The sequence below is a fragment of the Gossypium raimondii genome, chromosome 9, assembly GCF_025698545.1.
Source record: "Gossypium raimondii isolate GPD5lz chromosome 9, ASM2569854v1, whole genome shotgun sequence".
Lineage (NCBI taxonomy): Eukaryota > Viridiplantae > Streptophyta > Magnoliopsida > Malvales > Malvaceae > Gossypium > Gossypium raimondii.
In genome coordinates this window covers 6385082-6409895 of record NC_068573.1, presented here as the reverse complement: position 1 = coordinate 6409895, position 24814 = coordinate 6385082, and the positions used below count along the sequence as shown (strand labels likewise).

Here is a 24814-nt window from a genome sequence, read left to right as displayed (position 1 = left end):
CTATGTTAGTTATCAAAGTTGAGCTTTACCCAAATGATACTGAGTGAAATTAAATTACAATAACTTAGAATTTTTCGATTACTCTATAGTCCTAGAGGATTGTTTTGATACTGACTGGGTAACTGAAAAAGTTAGCTTTACAAGTGGGTATGTCTTTACTTTGGGTGGAGCAACTATTTCTTGAAAGTCTACTAAACAAACATGTATTGCTTGTTCCACGATAGAATCAGAGTTTATGACTCTTGATTGAGTCAGGCAAGAGGCCAAGTGGCTTAGGACTTTACTTGCAGATATTCCTTTATGGGAGAATAGAGTATTTGTTTTGAAGTACATAAGGTCTGACATGAACCTAGATGATCCACTAACCAAAGGGTTAACTAGGAAAATGGTTCTTGATTCGTCGAGGGGGATGAGTCTTAAGCCCAGTGGTTGAGGAATTCATGGTTGATACCTAAATTAGTTCTCTAAGTTGAATGTGATCAAACGAAACCATGGAAAGACTCATAGTGTACATTCTACCTATCCCTACGGTGAACGATGTACATGCATAAAGTTGAGTTCTCACTCTTAATGAATTCATAGCCCAAGGTTTGGGTGGTCCTATTGAGATGGATTTGATGAATTCACCGACATGTGAGGTTGACTTTATTACTCTTAATGAGTTCATATCTTAGAGTTTGGGTGGTTTTATTGAGACGAACTTGATGAATTTACCAAATTTAAATTTGAGAGGATAAGCTTAATAAATGCTCTTAATCATTTCATAGTCTTGATTTGGATGGTCTATATTGAGATAAACTTGATGAAATCACCTACGTAAGTGTGAAGGACTAGCCACCTTCTATGAAAGACATTGACCAGTCTTTCTAGAGCACTTACTAGCATCTCAATGTGTATTGGCTAAAACTTGTTGATCTATTGCAGAACATCAATTAGATCTAAGATTAGTCGTGTGTCATGAGTTAACTCCTATCTTAACAAGTTTAAAATTCATTCACTTGCTAAAGAGAATAATCATTGATTTCAATATGTACTAGTTCAAATCAACAAGATACTAGTACTTAATCAATTAATTTCACTCTTGCTCTATTCACATTTTATCTTTTTTTTGTGTTTACCAAAATTTCCAATTCCTTTTCATTAGTGGGGGAATATTGGTAATGCAAAAATCTGACCGTTACAATATGGTCATTGCAATCTAACTGTTTACAATATGATCATTGGAATTTGACCGTTAGAATCTGATTGTTAGATTATGGTCGTTGGAATCTGACCATTGCAATATGATCATTAAATTTTTTGACCATTTTACCCCTTTGAGAATCCTACAAATAGAAGGTCATTTCTCCTTATTTCTAACAAGTAACAAAATTAGAGCTTCTCTCATTCTTCTTGATTCTCTCATCTTTCTATTCTAAAAAACTTTGATATCTTACTAAAATTACATTAGAGGAAATTTTGTCTAGGGGATTGGATTTTAAGCGGGACCGTTTGTGACCCCTCCAACCTTTCTTGGGAATTGAACTTAGTGTGATTTTTCCTAGCCAAGTTTTTTTGACCAACTTTAAAGCTTTATATTTTATTTTATTTCTCGATTCCTTGGAGAAGATCAATACCAATTTGTTCCACCTTCCTTATTCAGGTGTACGAATATTTGGATTTTGTGTTAACTTTGGGCTGAAACGTCCACTACACGATTACACCGTTTAGGGTGAATTTACTTCTAAGGCAATGGTCCTACCACAACACAATGATTCTTTCTTTTATTCATGCTTGGTTTATTTTTCAGTCAGTGCTAACAGTTTTGTTTTGCAGCCACATTTTTCCAACAATGTGCAGTTTTATACATGAACTTTGATTTTGTGCAATTTTATACATGAATTTTTTATTTGATCCATTTCTCACAAATTATTAACACAATTATCATAATATCATTTTATGTTTATATATTGCATGCATTAATAATTATACTTATCCAAATATAAAAATAAATTGAAATATATTTATTCTATAAATGTATATGATTGGATCAAAATTAAGGTCTTATGTATACATTTGAACTACAATAAAAACTTCATGTGTATAATTGCACCAATTTAAAGTTCATGTATAAGATAACACATTAGATCAAAGTTCATATATAATTTTGATATTTATCCCATTAAAATATTAGTTGAATTTTACTATCGGTTCTTATACTATGCCTAAGTTGTGGATTTAGTCTCTATGCTATAATTTGGCTAGTCTTAGTCATTATATTTTTCAAAATTTGAAATTTCAATCCTAACTCAAACTATAGAAGTTAAGTTCGTTAAGTTAAGTTTTGTTATTAATCTCATACTATGTAGAAGTTGTGCACTTATTCTTTGTTCCCTAATTTAATAATTTTAGTCCTTATAATTTTGAAATTTAAAAAATTAGTATTGACGTAATCAATATTTGTTAAATCCGTTAACTATAATAATGTGATTTTTTTTCATGAGTATTATGTGTAACACCCCAAATCTGGCCTAGACGTTATGGCCGAATCTGGAGATGTTACAAAGAAAAGTTAGACATTTGTCTTTCCTTTTTAAAAAAAAACATCGTACCTCTTTAATTTAGAAATATGCTGTTATACTCATTAGAGAAACCATCGAATGTATATTCTTTCATATAAGATCATAATTTGTAGCAGAAGTTTAAAAGTCGTTAATTAAGTTTTGAAAACCGAGTTTGTGTTCTAAAAAACGTTTGTTACCGTAAAACCGTTATTTTCGTAAATTGTTTTGTCGAACGTCGCAGGAAAAGGTAAAAACAAGTCCAAATCAAAAAATTAAAACCAAACAGTCTAGAGAGTGCAAAAATTACAAAACTTTTAGAAACTAGAAATTTAAACAAAATTTTTTATGAAAACAAAGTTTATGGACGTATGGTCACAACTGAGCCCTCGTTGCATCGACCCACCTATACCTGAGGATTACCTAAATAGAACAGACAAACGGTAGTGAGTTTTAAAAACTTAGTGTGTAACACAATGAAAACATATATATTCAGATTTATCGCATAACAGAACAAATACTGACATAAGTCCTTAATAGTATCAGATTATCAATAAAATCATACAAATCTGCAAAGTCCTACCCTCATCCTCTACACACCAACTCCGACTATCCGAACACGCCACGTGGGGTATAAAACACCCACCTAGCTCTACACACCACATAGTGTATGTACGACACTTATCAGAATAATTGCAGCCGTGCTACCAGAGTATCAACGATATTACGCCTCGCAGAAAACTTCCTCCAAATATCACATATCTCGCCCTACAATCAGATACATCACAATATCAAATAAAACAAAATAATCAGATACCAGATACCTGAATTATCATATCTAACATGCTCATATAACAGATAATAAACATGCATATACATAGCAGATCACATACTTAATATTATGTTACATACACTTGGGTATTTCTTATGCTAGATACCATACGAACAGTTTATCAAACCTCATGCATTAAGGCTTAGCTAAGCCCATACTGATTCCACTTAAGGCCCACAGTTGATCGGAACGACGTATACGACCCTAGGGGAAAATTCAAAAATTTGGGCCCACATGCCCGTGTAGCCCACACGCCCAAATTGGCCTAGCTCACAGCCCAGACGCCAGTGTGGTTTGCCCATGTGGTCCCACACGTCCAAATTGGCCTAGCCCGTATGGCCCACACGGCCACACACACCGGTCACACTACCGTGTGTCGCACATGGCCGACCACATGCCCGTGCGGTGTCGATAGGCTAGATTTTTTTGCTTTCATCGATTGATGTTTTCTCGTGTTATCGTTACACACTTGGTTCATTTTTTATGTGAAAGCAATCCTGAGACCTTCGAAACTGAAAAATAGCAGCTAATACTCACCAAATCAGTTGTAACGCCCCAAAATTTCTAATTTCATTATTGTGAAAATATGACACAAATATCTGTCAGCTTTAGTGGTTATGTGTTTTGGGAGTGTTTGGGAGGTCCCAAGTTCGAGCATTCGCTTAGGCAAATTTTGGTATTTTGAATGAATTAGGTCTTACTCTTGTTCAGTAGGCTTTTATTTGATTGTTGGGTAAATTACATTAGAATGGGCCTGTTGGTCTAGTGGTTAAATGGTATGTTATTATGATGGAGGTCTTGTGTTTGAATCCCTATGCGGGAAAAGGTATTTTTTTGCTGAAATTTCGGGATAAAGTTGTGTAATAGGGGGATTCTGAGTAGTGGATGTGTAATGGGAATTAAGGGAGAAGATTAAGGGATTTTGGGGGTTATTGGGATTTTATTTTATTTTATTCCCATAACCGAATTTTGACTCTCTTTCCCAAAAAAATTCTGCCATCTATTCTTCTCCCTCTCCTCTTGCACAAATTCTCTGAGTTTTTCCATCTTTCTCTTCTTCTTGATTTTTCTCTAATCCATTTATTTTCCTTCATTTTCGCACGCGGTTAGTGCTTGCTTAGTTTCGGTAAGTTTTTCTCTTCGTTTCTGTCATGACTCTCTTAGCGACTGAAGTGGTAATGTTTTTTCTCTGTGATTTGGGCGTAAGGGGAGGCTCGGACTGGTGAATTTAGTGTTCTCGTCTTAACAATAGTTAAACGGAGGGTTATAGTTGGTGGTAAGTTGGGTTTCTGTTCATTCTTGGTTGTCAATTCACTTGTAAATTTGTTAAATTGATTTGATTATCTTTATTATAGGATTTGGAGTGCTCGGAGACTGTTTTAGCATCAAACAAAACCAGGTGTGTACCCGAAACGTAAAAAAAAAAAAGATTCTGCGAAAAGCCAAAATTGCTTGCTGTTTGGACAGCCGCAATAGGCTAATTTTGAAAAATCGCCATAAATTGTGGAAATAAAATTAGAGGATGAAAAAAAGATGAAATAAAAGCTTATTAAGTCTAGTTTCTCATAAGTTTCTCATAGAAGAAACGATGTAAGTAATGGAATTATAAATCGTGAGGTATAATAAACTTTGTAAGACAAGGTCAGAATGAATTCGGGTTCCCCTGTTCTGACTTTGGAAAATTATAAAAAAATTGGAGAAAAATAATAAGGGGTTAAAATTTACATGTTTAAATTATTAATGAGTCTATTTTCAATATAAACAAATGGAAACATCATCCAAATTTTGTACTAAGAGATAATTAATTTTTAGCAAAGAAGGGACGAAGCTGTTAGACAGCAGAATAGGGGTAAGTTTGAAGATTTTACTGTACTTACTGGCCAAACCAAAAATTCTAAAAATTTTATGGTAGAAAGGTATTTGAGTCTAGTTTTAAAGACATCAAGCAGATCTGAATTCAGAATTCTGTAGCTCAAGATATAAATAATTTAGTAACAGTGACTCAAGTAGACAGCTTTGAAGGAACATATAAGTAAATAGTGAAAACATATATAAGTAATTAACAAGTACGGGTTACATTAAAAATGGATCACGTGGTCAAGGACAATTTAGGCCGAGTAGGCCACATAGGCGTGTCAGCCCATTTTTTTGAAAAGTTCTATAAGGTTGCACGGGTCGCCCAAGTCGACTGTGGACCTATTGTAGGGTTAGTAAGCTTTACTTAGATCCCTATATGTGTGATCTATCTATCTGATTTCTATACCGAGCATGACTTATGATATCTGAATGTATGTACTATTAATTGCATAATGGCATGAAATATTTTGTATGTTGCATTGCATCGGGGTGGGTTGATGATATTTGGAGGAAGTGTCTGAAAGGTTATTAAGCCTGTTATCTAGCAGCTTAGCTGCAACCTTCTGATTATGTGCCGCATTTCAGTACAACATGGTGTGTAGGGATGAGTGGGTTGATTTAATCCCCACATGGTGTGTAGGGTTGGACGGAGATGGTGTGTAGAGGCTGGTGGGTAGGATTCTAATTTACTATATCTGCATTATGTATCTGATGTGGGCCAAGACCATAATGTATTTATGAGATTATATCTAAATGGGCTAAGGCCGAAACTGATTCTGTGATGGGCATAGGCCTCAGACTGTATCTAACTAAATTATGTTGATTATCTGTATGCATGTTTTCTGTGGGGATTACACACTAAGTTTGCGAAAACTCACCCTTTCTCTGTTTAATCTGTACAGGTAATCCCCAGACTTGACGGGTCGGTGCAGCAGAGGACTCGACGGTGGCCACACGTAAATTTTAGACTATTTTCCATTAATTCCTAGAATTTATTACTTATTTGGGGTTTTTGATGTATCTTCTGCACTATGGACTGGTTGGCTTTAAATTTGGGGCCTTATACTGTTTTTTTATAGATTTTTTAAAAACTGCAACTCCACAAAACACATTTTTTTTTCTAAAAACTAAGGTTTTTCGTAAATAGAAACGATTTTCCCTAAATTAATTGGTTACAAAAGCTTCCACTAAGAGACAAGTTTTCAAGCAAATCAACTAGTTTTTTTTTTCGAATTAAATAAAAGCTAACTTACTGTAACGATTTTTAAACTTGACAATGTTGTCTTCAAATCCCTTTCCATGTGACATCGCCAAATTCGGCCATAACGTCTAGGCCGTGTTTAGGGTGTTACATCAGTACCAATCTGTAATATTCAATCACCAAAAACAACCCAAACAACTTGCACAACACTTCCAAAAGAACATCCATACGCTTACCTCTTACGAACACCCACCATACGAATTCTACGTCGCTAGAGACGCCTCAACCACATCTTGGACTTCTCCTAAGCAACACATTCACAGAGTTTCAATTCTCTAATTACACCCAATATGCCATATCAAAAGGTATAATTCCAATCGGGTTTATAGGAATCAAAAGCTAAAGTTAAGAAAAACTCTACTTACCAAACCGGACGAGAAAAATCAGAATTTTGAAACACCACGATTGAACAAAAGATTTGTGACAGAATCAAAAAGGCGAAGAAAGGAAATTTTGTTAGAGAATAGAGAAATATGGGAGGAATTTTGGGAAAGAGAGAGAAGGAAAAACACAAAATTAAAACAAATTAAAAATAAAAATAAAACACTATCCCACTCCCCCACTAACCAACCACAATCCCATAAAATCTGACCCACTAACCTCATCCAACTACCACAGACTTTCAATGCCACTGAACTTCTACTACACAACTGACAGACACTCACACTAGGGTTCGAACACAAGAATGCCCTAAGGCAAGCTAACACCTTACCACTTGAACCAGCAGGCTCATTCTAATATAAGTTTACCGAAAATATAACATAAGCCCACCCAAAAGGGAATAGACTAGGATAAAAAATAGTAAAATTTCCAACATTGGGACTTGAACCCAAGACCTCAAACATACAATCAAAACATTTAGCCATTGAAGCAAATACACATTTCTGACAAAATTCACAAAAACTTATTTAAATAATCTGGGTGTTACATTATGTGAAAATAATAAGTTGGTGTGACATTACATATGAGGTATATGTTTATTGCATAAGATATTGAAAAGAGCAGAATTAGACCTAACAAATTTAACATATACCATTTGGGTTAGGATTGAAATTTTAAAATTTGAAAAGTATAAGTCTAAAAGTGGTTAAATTAGAGTACATGGACTAAATCCATAACATACACATAGTATAGGGACTAATAATAGAATTTGACCTAAAATATATTTTGAAATCTATTTATATACTATTATTTAAGCTTCTAATTTAGTTGGTGTCACCCTCAACCGGGTCACCAACTCGGTTAGGGATATTACAGAAATACACTTTTGTAATTAAAATGAGTGATGGTGGGGGAGGGATAGATCTAGGGATAAACCAATAGCGAGAGAAGGGATCGCTTCTTCCTTGAATTGAAGAGTTCATTCAAAAAAATTCATCTATCTGATTGATGAGCCATAAGACAATTCACGATTCAGACGACTAGCAAAAATAGAAAAGAATGAACAAAATGAGTTATTCTAATGTACTTTATTCTTTTTATTTAAACAAACCAATGAAAATATTGATATGGTCAAATTTCAACCCGAAACAATTGTATTAGTAAAACCATTAATTTATCATTAAGCTAAAGATTTATTTTGATATTTTTATACATTTTAATTTTATTATACACATTTAGTTAAGGTCCTGACTGTGTAGGTGCCACCCTCAATTGGGTCATCAATTCGGTTAGAAAAATTACAGAAATACCTTTCCGTAAATAACATAAGTTTTATTTTTTTGTGGCCACTTTAGTCTTTTTATTTTAAAAAAAAAACCAATAAAAATATTCATATAATGAGATTTGAATCCAAACCAATTACATTAGTGGAACCTTTAATTTATCACTAAGCTAAAGCTTTATTTTAATATTTTTACATTTTAATTATACTATGCATACTTTATTACTTACTTTATCACTAAGCTAAATCTTTATTTTAATATTTTAATTTTATTATGCACACTTTATTACTTCCATCAATTATATAACTATACTATTATTTAAGCTCCTACCGAGATGATATTACCCTCAACTGGGTCATCAACTTGATTAGGAAATTACAAAATACCCTTTTATAATTAAAATAAATTATATTATTCGAGGGTACTTTTATCTTTTAATTTAAAATTGATAAAAATATTCATATAATGAGATTTAAGCCCAAGCCAATTGCATTAGTAAAATTTTTAATTTACTACTAAGCTAAAGCTTTATTTTGAAAATTTTTCTACATTTAATTTTATTATGCATACTTTATTACTTCCATCAAGTGTATAAACTACTAATGTATTTGATTGAGTTGGTGGCACAAGTTAACTCGATACCGACTGAAGATTGATGACAATATAGCGACGAATAATTTAATTTTTAATTTTAATAACGTAGATATTTCATGTGTTATTATTAATGAGTTCCAAGCCACACGTTTCATTATTATTGTTTATTATTTTAAACACACATTTATATTTTATATTTGTAGTTTTCATATACATACGCATGTGATAGAATTTCTAGTACGTTTTATTTGCTTGGTTTTAGAAGAAGGAATTTATTTTTTCATTTTTAAACTTCAAGAAATTTAACGAGGGAATGCAAAGTACTTCAAATTTCAAAACTATATTTGGAATTGATATAGGTTACCTTAAACCCTAAACCCTAAATCCTAAACTCTAAATTTAATCTTATTAATATAATATTTTATATTATTTTGGATGAAAAATAAATATGTAAATTTGAATATTTCATTTTTTTAAAAGATATAATTTATTTAAATTTTTAATGAAATAAAATCAACTTAATATTTTCTACAATAAATGATAAGTAGTTACCTACTTATTTATCTTATTCAACTCTTTTTGTTGAAAATTATATTAAATAAAAATTAAAATGATTATCAAACATATTTAAAATATTAAATGTTGAAAATTTTAATAATTTATCAAACACACCCTAAAACTCAACCGACACCATATTTAGAGTTTATAGAGCGTTTTGCTATAATGATAACATTTTTTAGTATTATTTTTATAATCTTTTATGTAATAAAATTTAAATCTAAATTTTTATAAATATTTATCCAAAAGAAAGTTATAAGTGATGTGTATTTTGATTGAGTAAATAAAAGTTGATTCGATGAGTAAGTGCACAATGATTACTCTATAATATCTTTAAAATGGTGAGGAGTGATTATTTATTGATAAAGATTAATATGACATAATCAATTTCTTACCCCTATAATTGTAACATTAAACAAATTAAAGAACAAATAAGAGATCAGTTTGCTTTATTTGGTGCTCATAAACATCAAGTATAAGTAAAATATGATCTTAGAAATGTTTTTTTATTTAATTCATTATTTTTATTGAATTTAAGAAATAAGCAATAGGTTGGTTACATTTTATTGTATTGTGTTACCCAGTGTAAGAAGATTTTTTTTCCATGTATCACTTATATTTTTTACATTTCATGATTTTTTTAAAAATTGGTAAAAGTCAACGTCATATCTAGCACTTGATCCTTTTCTTGCACTTAAGAGTTCCTGCAAAACGAGTGAGTGTTCTGACATATGTTCCAGGCTTAGCTTTGATTATATCTTTCTGGTTGAATTTTAGATCGGGAGGTGAGAGTGGCCCAGAAGTTCTGAAGATGGCTCCATTCATAAGCAAATCTTCTTCTGATCTCCATACCCAATTTTTCCATTCTGACTCTGATGCATAGATCCTATGGGTTACCTACAAAAGTGGAATGAAAAAAAAATGATATGATCACAAATGCGTTTCTGGTCATATCGTATTTAACATGCTTACAAATGTAATGAATGTTATCAACATGGTTGAAGTCTATTTTGATTTACCTCTTTGGCATTGAGGTCATGTGGAGCAATGAATCTGTTGCCTTGGCTGATGATGGTGGGATGCATGCTACCACCAATAGCATACATTTTCCAATGAGTGTAGTCATTGTTAACAACATGAAAGAAACCCCACCGACATCTAGGCATTCTTTGTATTAATTCCTTGCCAAAATGGTTGAATGCTATTGTGACTTGCATGAATTGATCTTTAGAATAGGCGTCACTTGCACCAAACAACATCACCTAAAAGACAAATCCATAACATTGAATAAAAAAATAGGTGACATCTTGTGTAGCTTGTTGAGTATTTTAATTAAAACTTACATCATTGTGATGGGTGAAATGGCAGTTTGAGATGGTGATGGCAGTGGAACCCTGAATTGCATCAATAAGTCCATCTTGGCCCTCGGACATAGAAATATGATCAAGCCAAATATTTGATGACCCAAAGATGGAAATCCCATCTCCATCACCTACCGTTCGAAAACCGAAGTGATCTTCAGAGTCCCTGATTAGGCCACCAGAACTTGGAAAAATGTGATGGATATGAATGTTGTGAATGATGACATTGTGCACAAATTGAAGTGTAATTCCACATCCATATGCTATATGAACATCTGCTCCACGACCATCAATTGTCTTATTACTTTGAACTATTAGCTCTTGAGACAATTTGATGTGCATAGTACGAGCAAAGATAATCCACAATGGCCTTTTTTGGATCACAGCATGACGTAAGGTTCCTGGTTTTGGGTTTAGAACATCGTCATCAGAATTATCCGTCACCAAGTAGTAATCCCCATTACTTCCACCACTAGTTTTGTGGCCAAAACCAAGAACACATTTTGCCAATATTTTACGGTTTTTGGCCCAATTTTTCTTACACCGCCAACAACTATCAATTGGATTGGTTGCCATGCATGGGCCAGTGTACTTCTTATGTTTTCCTCTCAAGTATCTTCTTGTGTTGTTAGTAAGATCATCCTCAAATTCTATGGTTTGGTTGGCACTAATTTTTCTAATAACCCTGCAACAAATTGTCCAAGATAATATATAACACCACTATTTAAAATAGAAGTTACCAAAGTTTCAAATGGTAGAGGAAGTTAAATTGTAAGAACGGTGACTCTCATGCATTTAAATTATGACAATATAATAGTTAAGCTAAAGGCATATGATTATTGTAACTTAATATGATTATGAGTGATAATGTAATAGAATACATGCATGAATGATTACTAATTGCAATCAACAAAATGAAAATAAGAAGAACTCGAGTTTAGATTAATTAATTTATACATATATTCTAAATTGATGGTATGCAATAATTCTATAGTTCAACTTTTAACATTTGTAACTTAATTTATTATCCCTAAACTATGAATTTTTATATAAAAGATGAAAAATAAAAAACAAAATGCAAAGCTATAATATGATTTACTTATCAACATTATAGTTGAGGTGATTGATGATGTTTTCTGGGCTCGACTCATAAGCTGCCAGAGTAATATTCCATGCTTCTTGCTCACGTTGCTTCCAAAAGTCATCAATTTCAATAATATTTGCCAATAGTCTTGTAATTATGAAGGCAAAAGAAAAGAAGAAAACAAGCCTCAGCTTAGTTACCTCCATAGCTATTTTCTTATGATATGTTTCTTTTTTTTTAGGGAAATCTAGGTTTTGAAATCAAAGGAGATGGTGAAACCCAAATATATCTAGTGTTTAACCTACTTTTGGTTATTATGATGAAAGCCAAGAGCTTTGAAGCCACCTTAAATAAACCTTTCCATCAAATTGTGTGCCTCTAAAATTAGAGTGCAGAGGTTATTAACTAACCAACCATTGTCTATATAACATACAAACCAAAATTTTCCCCCTAAAATAAAAAATGGTTTAACCAATAACTATATGCAAAAAAATGGTTGGCTTTCGTACCTAGTTTCGATGCTCAATTGAATAAATTCCAACGGCCAATTGTTGTAACATTCAGGATTTTTACCATTTAGTTTTTAAATACTTTCATGTTCTCTCCATCAATCAAATGAATACATCTTCATTAACTATTGTGTTAATATTTTCATTATACGCTTATATGGAAAACTATTAGGATATTATCCTTTAGCAATTTTATTTCAATTGCGATATTGTAGGATATTATCTCTTAGCAATTTGATTCCTAATGGGATATTGTAGGATATTATCTCTTAGCAATTTGATTCCTAATGGGATATTATAGGATATTATTACAGGATATTATAGGATATTATTACAGAATATTATCTTTTAGCAATTTGATTCCTACGTAACAACTACTGTATAGATATATATATACCTTTGAGGTCTATCAATAAGATTCAAGCGATTACCTTATTCTTGTCATGGCATCTAGGCAAGGTTTTTGATAGATTTTTTTTCTTTCACCATTCTAAATGGTTGGCGGCGATACTTCTCCTCCTCCACCACCACCACCTAAAATTGAACCTAACTCTCCATTTTTCTTGGGTCCTCAAGATCAACCTGATGAATTTATTACTCCTATTCGATTAAAGCTCAACAATTTCGATGATTGGGCTTATGTTATTCGTGTCGCTTTATCTTCTCAATGCAAATTTGGATTTTTTTTTTATGGTAAGATCTTGTTTCCTCTTGCTCAATGGATGATTGCGTTACCGTCCATTGTATGCTTAGGTCCTGGATTCTCATATTGGAAATATGTTTTTTTTTGTTATTAATATTGGAAAATATCCTATTAACGTTGACGAATAGAGCTACAAGTATAGTTGACATGTCATATGGTCTATTTTGATAAGTAGGGGATTCAATGCTATGTGCGTATATATTTTGATAGTTCTCTAATTCCCTAAGGGTTGAGAACATATCACCAACTCAAATTTCTTGAGGGTACGAGTGTATTTTAGTGTGGTTGGTGGGATCAGTGCATTTATGCTCGGGCACTTTAGTATGTATACTGGTGTGTTGGTGGGCTGATTCGAGTATTTGTACTTTAGTCTAATTTTGTTAATGAAATAATATGTTATGTGTGTATTGATGATTAAAATTTGAGATAATATGTTATGTGTGTATTGGTGATTAAAATCTGAAATTTCATTCTAAGTATAAATATCATTGAAATATGATTACGAATATAATATGAGAAATGTCATTGGTATGATTCAAAAGATGCAAATACCCTAGGGTTCATCATAATTTCGATATGTAAAAGCAAGCACTACATTGATACGGAAATATTTATGTGATATATGATCATGGAATACCTTGAGGGTTTAATGATTTATTTAAATATACATATATGGATAATGGTAATGAAATGATTCTTAATCATATGAATAATCATGTACTTGGCTCATTTATTATATTACTATTACATTTTATTTGAATTCAAATTATGTTAGCACCACTGAGTATATATTACTCAGTGTATGATATATATTACTCAATGTATGATTTTGTTTGTTTCCTTGCGCAAATCTTGAACGACTGCTAAAGTAGATCATAAGTCTTGAACTGTATGTGTGTGTAAACATTTATGTTTACACATTTATGTATGTATATCAAAGTTGAATTTCATCCTCTGATTAGTAAGCATTTATGCTTGTTTATATGAGTTTGACTATGCAAACTAGTTGGTTAGGCATGGATATATTGAATGTTATGATTTGGTGGTTTTTTATTCCATTTGCCTGTGCTAAATTGATGATTATGTATTGGTGTAAAGTTTAGGTTTGTTTTAGGTACATTGTGGTTTGGTTTAAAGGTTTAGAAATGTGCATTTTAGGTTATTTTGACATTGAGTCTCGAGACAATAAAAACATGTCTCAAGACCATAAGAACAAAATTTACCTTTTCGTTTAATCAATCGTTTAATGTATCAAGACTTATCAAGCTAGTCTCGAGACAACTTAATCTAGATCTAGAGTAGGGGTGAGCAAGACTCGATTCGATTCAGAAAAATCGAAAAAAATTTCTAACTTTGAGTTAATCGAATCGAGTTATTTGAATTATTCGAGTCAACTCGAATAACTTGATTCGAGTTTCGAGTTCAAGTTGAATTTCAAAATTCGAATAACTTAAATAATTCGAATAACAGATTGGTGTAAATACCCTTTTGGTCCCTATCAACTTTGAAAATACGCAAACTGGTCTCTCTCAAAACAAAAATTACAAAAAAAAAATTTAAAATAATTCAAAATAATTTCTAAAATTCAAAATATTTATAAAATTTCAAAATTTATATTTTTAAAAATTGTAAAATAAATAAAAATTCTAAAATAAATAAATAAAATAAAATTTTAAAAATTTCTAAAATAATAATTTCATGTCCTAATTAATTATTCAAATTTATCATACTCAAGTATCTTATTTTTTAATATATTTCTTTGAAAAAATTTAAATATATATATAGTTTCAAATTTATGTGCTCTAATATGGAATTAGTTATACTGTAACAATATTTTTATTTGACATGTTTAAATTTTTTAATTTAACTCCAACAATTTCACTTGATTTGAATTTCATTTCACCCGATTCAAATTTCTTTACACTCGAATCAATTAAAAAAAATTTAAATTGAGTTAGGATGATAAAATAGAACTCGTGAACTTGATTAACTTGAATTTTTTTTCACTCGATTGGATCGAACACTCACACAAAGTGATCTTTATCTTGAGACAAGAGCACATCAAAGCTAAAATAGTTTTGTCCTATTCTAGGTCTCGAGATAAGAAATCATTATCTTGAGACATACAAACAGCGAAGATAAAATAAGAAAATAGGGGAGATTCATCTCGAGACTTGAGGACCTTTGTTTCAAGACATGGTCTCTAAGGTCTCGAGACATTATTCTTTGAAGCAAAAAAAAAATACTTAAAATAAATTAAAGCCGGTGTTGAGATATGAATTTCCCTACCTCGAGACATTATATTATAATTTGATATAAAGAGATGGATTCTTCGAATCCTAATTTCATTTTTATCCCCATACAACCCTTGAATATACAAAATGTATTAATTGGTATTCATTTAACTGATATGAGAGTGTATATTGAGAATGTATGGATATTTACTTGTTTGAGTATTTCGATACTTGTTAAATGAAATTAGCCCTTTTATATCGTTCGGCAACATAATATGATATTACAAATTTAGATTTGGCGATTGAATTGTACTTGGGTGTCACAAATACTATATTTATAAATACTCTTTGCCTTTGCTTATAAACTTTCATTATTTTATAAATATTATATGTATTTAATATGCGTAAATCCCTTTACTTTTCATCATAATATGACCCCTACCACCTAATTATTTTATAACGTTTTCATTATTAGTATTGAAGTTGTTTTAGCACCCGTGATAGTACTTATGATAATAGTCAGAGTGAAGACGATGGTGTTAACAATTTTTAGGTATATTTATTATAATTAAAACATTATAGATTAATCATGATAAAAACATGAATAGTTGGATTAATCATGACAAAAGTACTCCAGCGGCATCTCCCATCCACACCAATCGTTGGGATGGATGAAGGGTGTTACAAAAAGAATGGAAAATAAATTAATATAATTTACAATTTGTTATGAATCAAAAATCATCTTTTTTATGTAATTTATTGTGATTATTACTTATACTTTTTAGAAATCTTGTTTAAATTTATTGAATTCAATATATTATTGTACGGATTTTAAAACTTTTATTAAATTCAAATATAAAAATTAAAATATTTTGTATTATTTTAAATCATTATGTAATAAATAATTTTATTAAAATATAATATAATTTCTTACATTGCATTTATTTCCTAAAAGAAAATTTAAATTCATTTCTTGTTTGTCAAGTACTGGAATTTATTATTTTAGAAAAATATTGACAGAGAAGAAAAATTTGATTTATATAGATTCGAGTATAGTAAAATGTATTATTCTTTTATTTAAATATTGGGAATGGGTTATGTCTAATTCTAGAAATGCGGATTAAGAATTTTTAATCTATTTTTTTTATGCTAAAAAAGATAGAAAGATTCTATCGATTAGTGAATAGAAAAAGAATAAATCAATGAATCAACGGTGATAACATATAGGAACCGACTCACTTCTTACATCCAACGGTCATGATAATTTTCAATAATAAAAATAACATTTTAACCAAAACCCCAACCTCCGAAATGGAAGGTGGAGTTAGGGTTTTTGAGGTCTATTTATTGCACCTCTGAGATTTATAGCTTTCAATGTTCTTTTCCCCGTTGAAAAAATATTTTCGCTAGATTCTTTAATCCATTAAGATATCATGGGCAAAGGTCCAGGTCTCTACACTGAAATCGGCAAGAAAGCCAGAGGTATTAAAATTACGAATTTTAAGCTTTCAATCTGTAATTTTATGTCTACCTTTCTGAACCTTTTTTCTTTTTGTTTTGGATTTTAGACCTTCTGTACAAGGATTATCAGACTGACCACAAGTTCACTCTCACCACCAGCTCTCCAACTGGAGTTGTAAGTTAAAACTTTTTGTTGGATCAAGTATTCAAGCTTTGATTTTCATTTCCTGGGTAGCTTTTTATTTTTGCTAAAGATTTATGTAGTTTTATGAAGGAAATGATTTTGGATGCTCTGTTCTGTGAAACCCAAGTTTTGTTTTGGTCACATTTTATAGTCTTGTTGGGATCTTTGTAGATTTATTTTTTCAGTTTCTTGATTTGATGCAAAATGCATGTGTTATTAATTTCAATGAACCTAAACAGTGAATATTGGATTCATTTTCTAGATTGTTTTTGGTAGAATCTTCCTGATGCATGTCTTATTATAAGCTTATGTTAGATAAAAGAATGTTTATTTAAGGCTATTTTAAAGATGTTGTCATATTTGTTTTCAAACATATATTTTGTATATACATTGATTTTTTTTGGAGGGGGGTTCTCTTAAGTAAGTAATTACAGTAGCTAATTTAGTGCATTTCTGTATATTTTGCTTCCAACACTTGAAATGTTGAAAGATTCATGTTTTTAGAGTTTTAGCATGGGTATCTCGTTCTTTTTTATTGCTATGTATCATGTGTGATGTTCCATTCTTGATTTGCTACAAGAACTTCAACTAATTCTCTGGTATTATGGGTGTTCCCCCCCCCCCCCCCCTTTTTATTGTTAGGCTATTACCTCTGCCGGAACAAAGAAAGGCGAACTCTTTTTGGCTGATGTTAACACCCAGCTGAAGAATAAGAATGTCACAACTGATATTAAAGTGGATACCTACTCCAATGTAAGTATTTTGATTTGTTTCTTTTGTTTATTTCGAGTTTATTTGACGTATAAGCTTTAGTCCTTGGTTACATATTTGTTAGCAAGTGAGATATGATGCTGTTTTCTCTATTTACTCTTTGGTCTTCATCTATTTTATTTTTTTGAGAAGCTCAGTAGTTATGTTCCATGCCCTTCACATTAGAAACCTCTGCCTTATAAACTTGTTTGGAACATCGAATTACTAGAGCATGATGTACCTTCTAGACATCTAATCTTTTTGGATGGAATGCTATTCTATTGAAGAATCTCCTCGGTTGAGTTTATAGTTGCTCTTTTCCCCCTTGTATTCCTTTGATATTGAATCAATATGGTTCTTATTTTGGACATTATTTCTGGTGCTAAAGTAGTTTATGTTTATCAGCTGTATACCACCATAACCGTTGATCAACCTGCACCCGGGCTGAAAGCAATCTTTAGCTTCAGAGTCCCTGATCAGAGGTCTGGCAAGGTATGCAATCATGTTCACAAATTTGGCTTTTAAATTTGAGAACATGTTAGAACTGCCTCTAGCAGTTAGAATGTTCACTATGCTGATCAACGATGCTATTTTCCCGCTTTATATACCAGGTTGAACTCCAGTATTTGCATGAATACGCAGGGATAAGCTCAAGCATTGGATTAACTGCAAACCCTATAGTTAACCTTTCAGGTGTGATTGGAACTAATGTTCTTGCACTGGGAACTGATCTCTCGTTTGACACAAAGACTGGGAATTTCACAAAATGCAATGCCGGTTTGAGCTTCTCCAATGTGGATCTCATTGCATCGTTGACTCTGTATGTGATGTGTTCTATGTTCTCATCTCTAGGCTTGCTATCATTGTATATGATCCTCATTGAGTCCCTTGTTTATTGATGCAGGAACGAAAAGGGTGACTCTCTTAACGCGTCATACTATCATATAGTGAATCCCATGACTAACACTGCTGTTGGTGCCGAGGTGACCCATAGCTTCTCTACCAATGAAAACACCATCACCATCGGTACACAACATGCATTGGATCCATTGACGATGGTGAAGGCACGGGTGAACAACGCTGGGAATGCAAGCGCACTAATCCAGCACGAGTGGCGCCCCAGATCCCTCTTTACCATTTCTGGGGAGGTGGATACCAAGTCCATTGACAAGAGTGCCAAGGTTGGACTTGCTTTGGCACTCAAGCCTTGAGCTTTATAAGAGCTCCATCTTGGAAGAGTAAGGCAAGGTAAGCTTAGAATTTTGAAATGTAATCTGTTGACACTTTTTCATGGCGTTGCCATAGACACTTATGTCAGTGGTCCTTTTTTTTCTTTTTGGCTTAAAATAAGAAGAAAACAGAACAAAAAGGAAAAGAAATGGCATGTTGGCTTCTTTTTGAACATCCCCTGTTTAACTGATATTCAGTATTTCTTTACTTGAAAATGTTTAATTTTCCCTATCTTGCTAAAATATGTGTGTGTGGGTGTGTTAATTTTTATATAGAAGGGATAGGGGTTGACCAGAGGTAATTTGTATATTAGATTAGTATGGGATTAGTGTTTTTCATGTTGTAATTGTTGATATCTAATTTATTTTAATAGTTTGCATATTAATATGGCATTGATTTTTTTTTTAAGATTTTGGGTTGTATATAATATTTAACTAAATGTTATTTGTCAACGTATTTGGATGGACCATGGACATCATTTGTGGATTAGCCCTTATCCAATCATAAAATCAACTTTATCATCATATTACAATCAATGAATAAAAATCAAATTATAAGTCAAATTTGATAAAAATATATTATCGGTTCGTCTGAATTATATAAGATTGTTGAAAAATTTACATTTAGAATTATCAAAATTAAGATTTGAGAGTTTGATCCAAGCAACTATTTTTAACCTAATTATTGAAAAACGCTGATTATTAAAAATAGATGTGATAGGAATTGTTTTTCCTTCTTATTATTCATTGCATTAAATTTTCCCAACCCCAATTTACAGGGAAAATATATGACTCGAAATCGACCCAGCATAAATAGAATAATATTTTAAGCCAAAAAAAGTTACATCCATGGCATCTCTTATTAAGAGTAGTCACTGCCGATTAAACAGGTACAGTTGTTTTTTCTTTTCAATAATTTTTCTTCAAAATTGATTAGTATATTCCTGAAAAAGAAATAGGTAAATTAATCTATTTTAATTTAAAGAGAAAATTGACTTTTTTTCTTAAAATTTTATTTATATGTACCATGAATAAATTTTTAGCAGAATAATCAATTTATTCTTTAATTTAACTTACAAAATTTAATTTATTTATTTTTAATAAAAAGACAAAATACAATTTAACTTAAATATTGCACATCTTCCAAATCCAAATGCTTTTTGAACGAAAACAAAGCATCTTGTGATTTATACATATGAATATTAAAAAGAGGAGCACTAAAATTGAAAGTGGAAGACAGAGAAGGGGGATAGAGTAGGCTAGGTTGAAGAGTGTATAATTATGATTGTGACACCAAACAAACTTTTGACTAATTGTAGGGTTGGTGTTGGGTGGCTAACTGGAGGGGACTTTAGCTTTAGTGTGAACATCATACCATACCATTTCATAATCATACCATCATCATTTCATCATCAGATTCTAAGTCATGTAATAAAAAAACCACCCTGTATGCATATAAATATTGTACACAATTTTTTCTTATGTTAAGATGTTAACAAGACTAAGAAGAGATCCATTTGTACAACAGCAAATCAAAGACAAAAGACAATGAAGAGGGGTAGGGTAAATTGTGGGGTCAAAGAACAGATAATGGAACTTGCATAAAATTAGCCTCATTCTTCCCATTCTATTTCATCTACCATCTCCCTAGTTCCCATCACCATGCCATAATCCATTACCAGCATAGCTTTTCAGCCTCTAAATACGAGAGAAATAAGTGAGACAGGGGGCGGTGATGCTGCACGTTCAGTACGGCTTGTTCATTCGGTTCTACTGGTAATAATTAAACAGTGGACATCACAGTCCGAAGAAGCAGATACCGGATAAGAACCGAATTCAAAGTAAGAACATAGAGAAACTCAAACCTATGATTCTTTGGCTTTGGGCTTTGGCGATGGGTGAGGAGCCTGATGATTGCTTGAAGCAGATAAGCTCCTCATAGGTTGTCCTTTCCTCACTACGAATCCTGCTTGTGCTCTGGTGCCGTTTTTAGCATTTACATTGGACCTATTGCGATTGGACTGCATAGTTTGGAAATAATAAGATGAGCTAGCCATATCTTTAAGGTTTGGTAGAGGCTTTAGGATTTCAACAACTTCACTCATCCGAGGTCTGGCTTTGGGATCACGGTTAAGACATTGGGCAGCCAGCTGGGCAGCTTTTTGTGCACCTTTTATCGAAAAGTGGCCTTCAAGACGAGGATCTAAAATTCGAAAGAACCTTCTCTTGTCTCCTAGATGAGGTCTTGCCCATTCCACGAGATTGTGTTCCCCATTTGGTCGGTTTTTGTCCATGGATCTTCGGCCAGTCAACATTTCAAGTAAAACTACCCCAAAGCTATATACGTCACTCTTCGATGTCAAATGTCCTACATATATAGCCAATGATCTAGGTAAAAGAAGCTTTTCAACTCTAAACATTATAGAGATATAAAAGTGAATATACGACATACCAGTCATTACATATTCTGGTGCAGCATATCCATATGTTCCCATAACTCGAGTAGATACATGAGTTTTATCTCCTTCCGGACCATCTTTGGCGAGTCCAAAATCAGAGAGCTTGGCATTGTAATCCTGAAATCGGGAACAAGTTTAGAACAATAATGTTACATATGGTAGAAGTACTATTTTTTACGCATATTTTAGTATGTACGCGAGCAATAAACTAATTCAATTTATAACATTCAACCACTCCATGACTTACTTTTAGCAAAGAGACGCTTATTTTTAAGGTCTTATTTTTTACAAGAGTCATTACTTATCTTTCTAATTTCAAGTTCAAATTTGTACTAACTATTCTTTTTTTTATATCTAACTATTGTAATTCATATGTAATAAATATGCATTTCCCTCATGTTATTACACTAGTAACCAAACGAGACATAAAAGAAAGAAAATTTATGGAGGGAACTTAGTTTCTGTTTTTAGTTACATACCGCATCTAACAGGATATTAGATGTTTTAAAATCTCTATATATCACTGGTCTTTCGGCTTCTTCATGAAGAAAGGCGAGACCCTTTGCAGCCCCAAGTGCGATTTTCATTCTAATAGACCAAGGAAGTGGCAAGGACCCTTCTGCGCAAAAAATGGTTGTTACCAGAGAAAATTAAACATCAAACACGAAAAATGCAAACAATAACGAATCTGAAAACAATAACCACACATCAGATTTTTCATTCCAAGTTTCTAACGGTATGTCACTTTGAAAAGTTTCAAAGAGTTGACCACTTTGGCCTCACATTTGACGTGTTTACACAAAATAAAAATGACAAGTCAATTCTAGCATAAATTTTCACTATAATCACACATTTAATACGGCAGCCTAATTATCGAAACCCAATTATTTGATAAATCGTTCTGTTGCCAATAGCGTTCACGCTTATTAGGAGAAAGCATGCATGTTAGCATAAAAAAGAGGAAAACTTCAGGCACCGTTCCGTATCTGTAAGCTAAATTTTGTACAACTGACGACATTACCTTCCGATAACAAAACCCTGATTCTCGGTTTAACCTAAGTTAAAGAGCACCATAGAAACCATACATTTATTAAACACAGCTAGCAGCATATGCATGGCTGAGCTATTTAAGTGTCAGAATACTTTGGTTAAACAATCATGTAAACCATGCAAAAGGTACATCATGATCCACAACGGTGTTACGTACTTCGGAAAAGGTGGTTCTCCAAACTTCCTCGTGGCATGAACTCGTATACCAGTAACCTGTGATCATCCTCGATGCAGTAACCAACCAATTTAACCAAATTGGGATGAAGGAGGTTCCCAAGAAAATCCACTTCGGCCTGAAACATGAGGGGAAACATGAAATTTACAATAGAAAGAAATGTATGGTATATGAAATTTAGATGTCATACCAGCCACTCTTTGTGACCCTGAAGTCCCTCAATGTTTAGTGTTTTGACAGCAACAGTAAGTCCAGTACCGGGTTTCACAGGAGCAGTTCCGTTCTCCTCAATCCAACCTTTGAAGACACAACCAAACCCACCCTCACCGAGAAGACTCTCGGGTCTAAAATTCCGGGTTGCTAACTTAAGGTCAATAAATGTGAATTTTCGAAGCTGCGAAGCAACTTTCAGTTCCTCACTATATTTCGGTGTCGAAGAAGCAGTTTCTGCATTACTAGTGGTTGTGGAAGACACAGGAACAACCGGTTGATCTCGGCTTTTCTCTCTCGTCGTCGTCGATTTACTTTCAGCTGATAATTTATACAAACAACAAGACAGTGATATTAAAGATCATTCAACAATAGTAACTATCAGATACCATTTCATATATAATATATGCATTTTTTACACAACAGTATTTAGAAACTGTATCAAAATGCCTCAAGGATTCATCTTATTGGCTTTTCCAAAATAGTAAATGGTAAAAAACTAGTTGCTTTTAAGTTTCAACTAATCACATCATTCACCAAAAACTGATTATTTGCCTAAAAAAAGAAACTCCATTAACATGCAAGTATATAGCATAAGCACCACAAAATAACTAATATTTATATAACCTTTAATTAAGATTAATAAAGAAATCAATCTCAGATGAATTTCTATAAAAGTAGAAAAAGTTTTAAGAGATATGTTGTTTAACACCAAAATACTTGGCTATAATCTAAAAATTTCTCATATTCTAGAGTTATATATTCCTTTTTTCTTAAGACATTTTTTTAAAAAGTATTTTAAGAGATTAAAAATAAGATCATACCTGTTGTTCCACTCATAGAGTTATCAACTCTTGATCTTGAAGACATGCAACTTCCCAAAAATCTTAATTTAACCCAACATCCAGTTTCTTCTTCTTCATCTTTGTTCTTCCTTGATGATTTTTTCTCTCTTTCAGATTGATGGCCAAACCCCATCTTTCTAAAACCATCCAAATTCTTCTCAAAGAAAGCAACTTTTTCTTTCCTCCTTTCAATAAAACTGACAACTTTTTTATCTTAAAACATCTAAATACAAATAAAAAGTAGATTTTTAGCTGTTAATCACTAAGACCCAGTTTATGAAATTTAGTCAAAAGGCAATTTTTGATAGACAGAGAGAGAGAGAGAGAGAGAGAGATTAAGCGCTGCTTGAGAAAGTGTTTCAACAAAGGGCAGATTGGGCAGTTTGAAACAGAGAAAAAGGGCAGCTTGGGCAAGAGAGAGAAACCAAATAAATAAGCATAAAAAAAATTTTCATCTCTGTGCTGCTAACTACCAACAGTGATCTTAGCATATTCCAAATCAACAAACAATTTTTTTTAAATTATTCCTGTATTTTTCCGAAATAAACTCCATTTATTTTTATTTTAAATTATTAACCATTTTCCTTATCTGAATTTATATTTTTAGATTATATAAGTTCATACGTGAACATATTAAAACTTGAAAATTGAAAATAAGTTTATAAAATTTTAAATTAATAAATAGGAATTTAATTTTAAAATCCAACCAGCAGAAATCAAAAGTAAATTTTTAAAAGAGGATAGAGTAGAGGCAAAATTAGACGAAGAAAATCAGATGTTAGAAAAAGAACATGGAAGTGATATACTCAAAAGATTTTGTTTTGTTCAATGTTTTTTTATTTAGGTTAGGGTTGATCTTCTATGTAGAGAATATTAAGATACATAAAATTCCATTGAGACAAAGCCACGTTTGCATGTAGGTAGGTTTATATTTTGCCTAATAAAAACATGTTTTACAAAGAGACAAAGACGACAATCACTTTCATTGGTGTGGTTGTAGCCAAATTACCAAGTGCCTTTTCCATCACCATACGCCACTTAGTGGAATTACAAATGAATAACTTCAAATTTTATTCCCCTTTTTTATCTTCTCCTTTTTTTTTGCTGTATTACATTTCTTTTTCACTATATACCTATACATTTTCTTTTTCCAATTTGTGTCCAAGTTGATTATTTTAGACATGATCATGGGTCGGGTCATTTGTCTAGATCTGAAAATACGTCTGGAAAATAGAAGAGTTTGGACAACATATG

At 32.2% G+C, this 24814-nt stretch overlaps 3 protein-coding genes across 5 annotated transcripts; 1 reads left to right on the top strand and 2 right to left on the bottom strand.

The window, feature by feature from the left end:
* Positions 1 to 9880: 9880 nt before the first annotated feature.
* LOC105798260 (pectate lyase) lies at positions 9881 to 11996 on the bottom strand. The gene is made up of 4 exons (XM_012628259.2): positions 11767 to 11996; positions 10650 to 11352; positions 10326 to 10568; positions 9881 to 10203 (listed from the first exon to the last, which is right to left on the bottom strand). The coding sequence occupies exons 1-4, from the start codon at positions 11955 to 11957 to the stop codon at positions 9976 to 9978; spliced, it is 1365 nt and encodes a 454-aa protein (XP_012483713.1). The 5' UTR covers positions 11958 to 11996; the 3' UTR covers positions 9881 to 9975.
* Positions 11997 to 16509: 4513 nt separating this feature from the next.
* LOC105798259 (mitochondrial outer membrane protein porin of 34 kDa) lies at positions 16510 to 19029 on the top strand. Its single transcript, XM_012628258.2, has 6 exons — positions 16510 to 16679; positions 16766 to 16833; positions 17485 to 17595; positions 17998 to 18084; positions 18204 to 18412; positions 18497 to 19029. Exons 1-6 carry the CDS (start codon positions 16631 to 16633, stop codon positions 18801 to 18803), a joined length of 831 nt encoding a protein of 276 aa, XP_012483712.1. The 5' UTR covers positions 16510 to 16630; the 3' UTR covers positions 18804 to 19029.
* A 1221-nt stretch (positions 19030 to 20250) lies between these two features.
* On the bottom strand, positions 20251 to 23934 carry LOC105798258 (serine/threonine-protein kinase PBL34). Of its 3 annotated transcripts, XM_052620987.1 has the most exons (7): positions 23540 to 23934; positions 22696 to 23036; positions 22488 to 22623; positions 21760 to 21899; positions 21274 to 21397; positions 20687 to 21189; positions 20251 to 20594 (listed from the first exon to the last, which is right to left on the bottom strand). In XM_052620987.1, the coding sequence occupies exons 1-6, from the start codon at positions 23691 to 23693 to the stop codon at positions 20687 to 20689; spliced, it is 1398 nt and encodes a 465-aa protein (XP_052476947.1). In that variant the 5' UTR covers positions 23694 to 23934; the 3' UTR covers positions 20251 to 20594. The 3 variants fall into 3 exon arrangements, with proteins under 3 accessions (XP_052476947.1, XP_012483710.1, XP_012483711.1); XM_012628256.2 differs by having other exon boundaries at positions 20251 to 21189; positions 23540 to 23932; XM_012628257.2 differs by having other exon boundaries at positions 20251 to 21189; positions 21760 to 21896; positions 23540 to 23931.
* Positions 23935 to 24814: the final 880 nt, after the last annotated feature.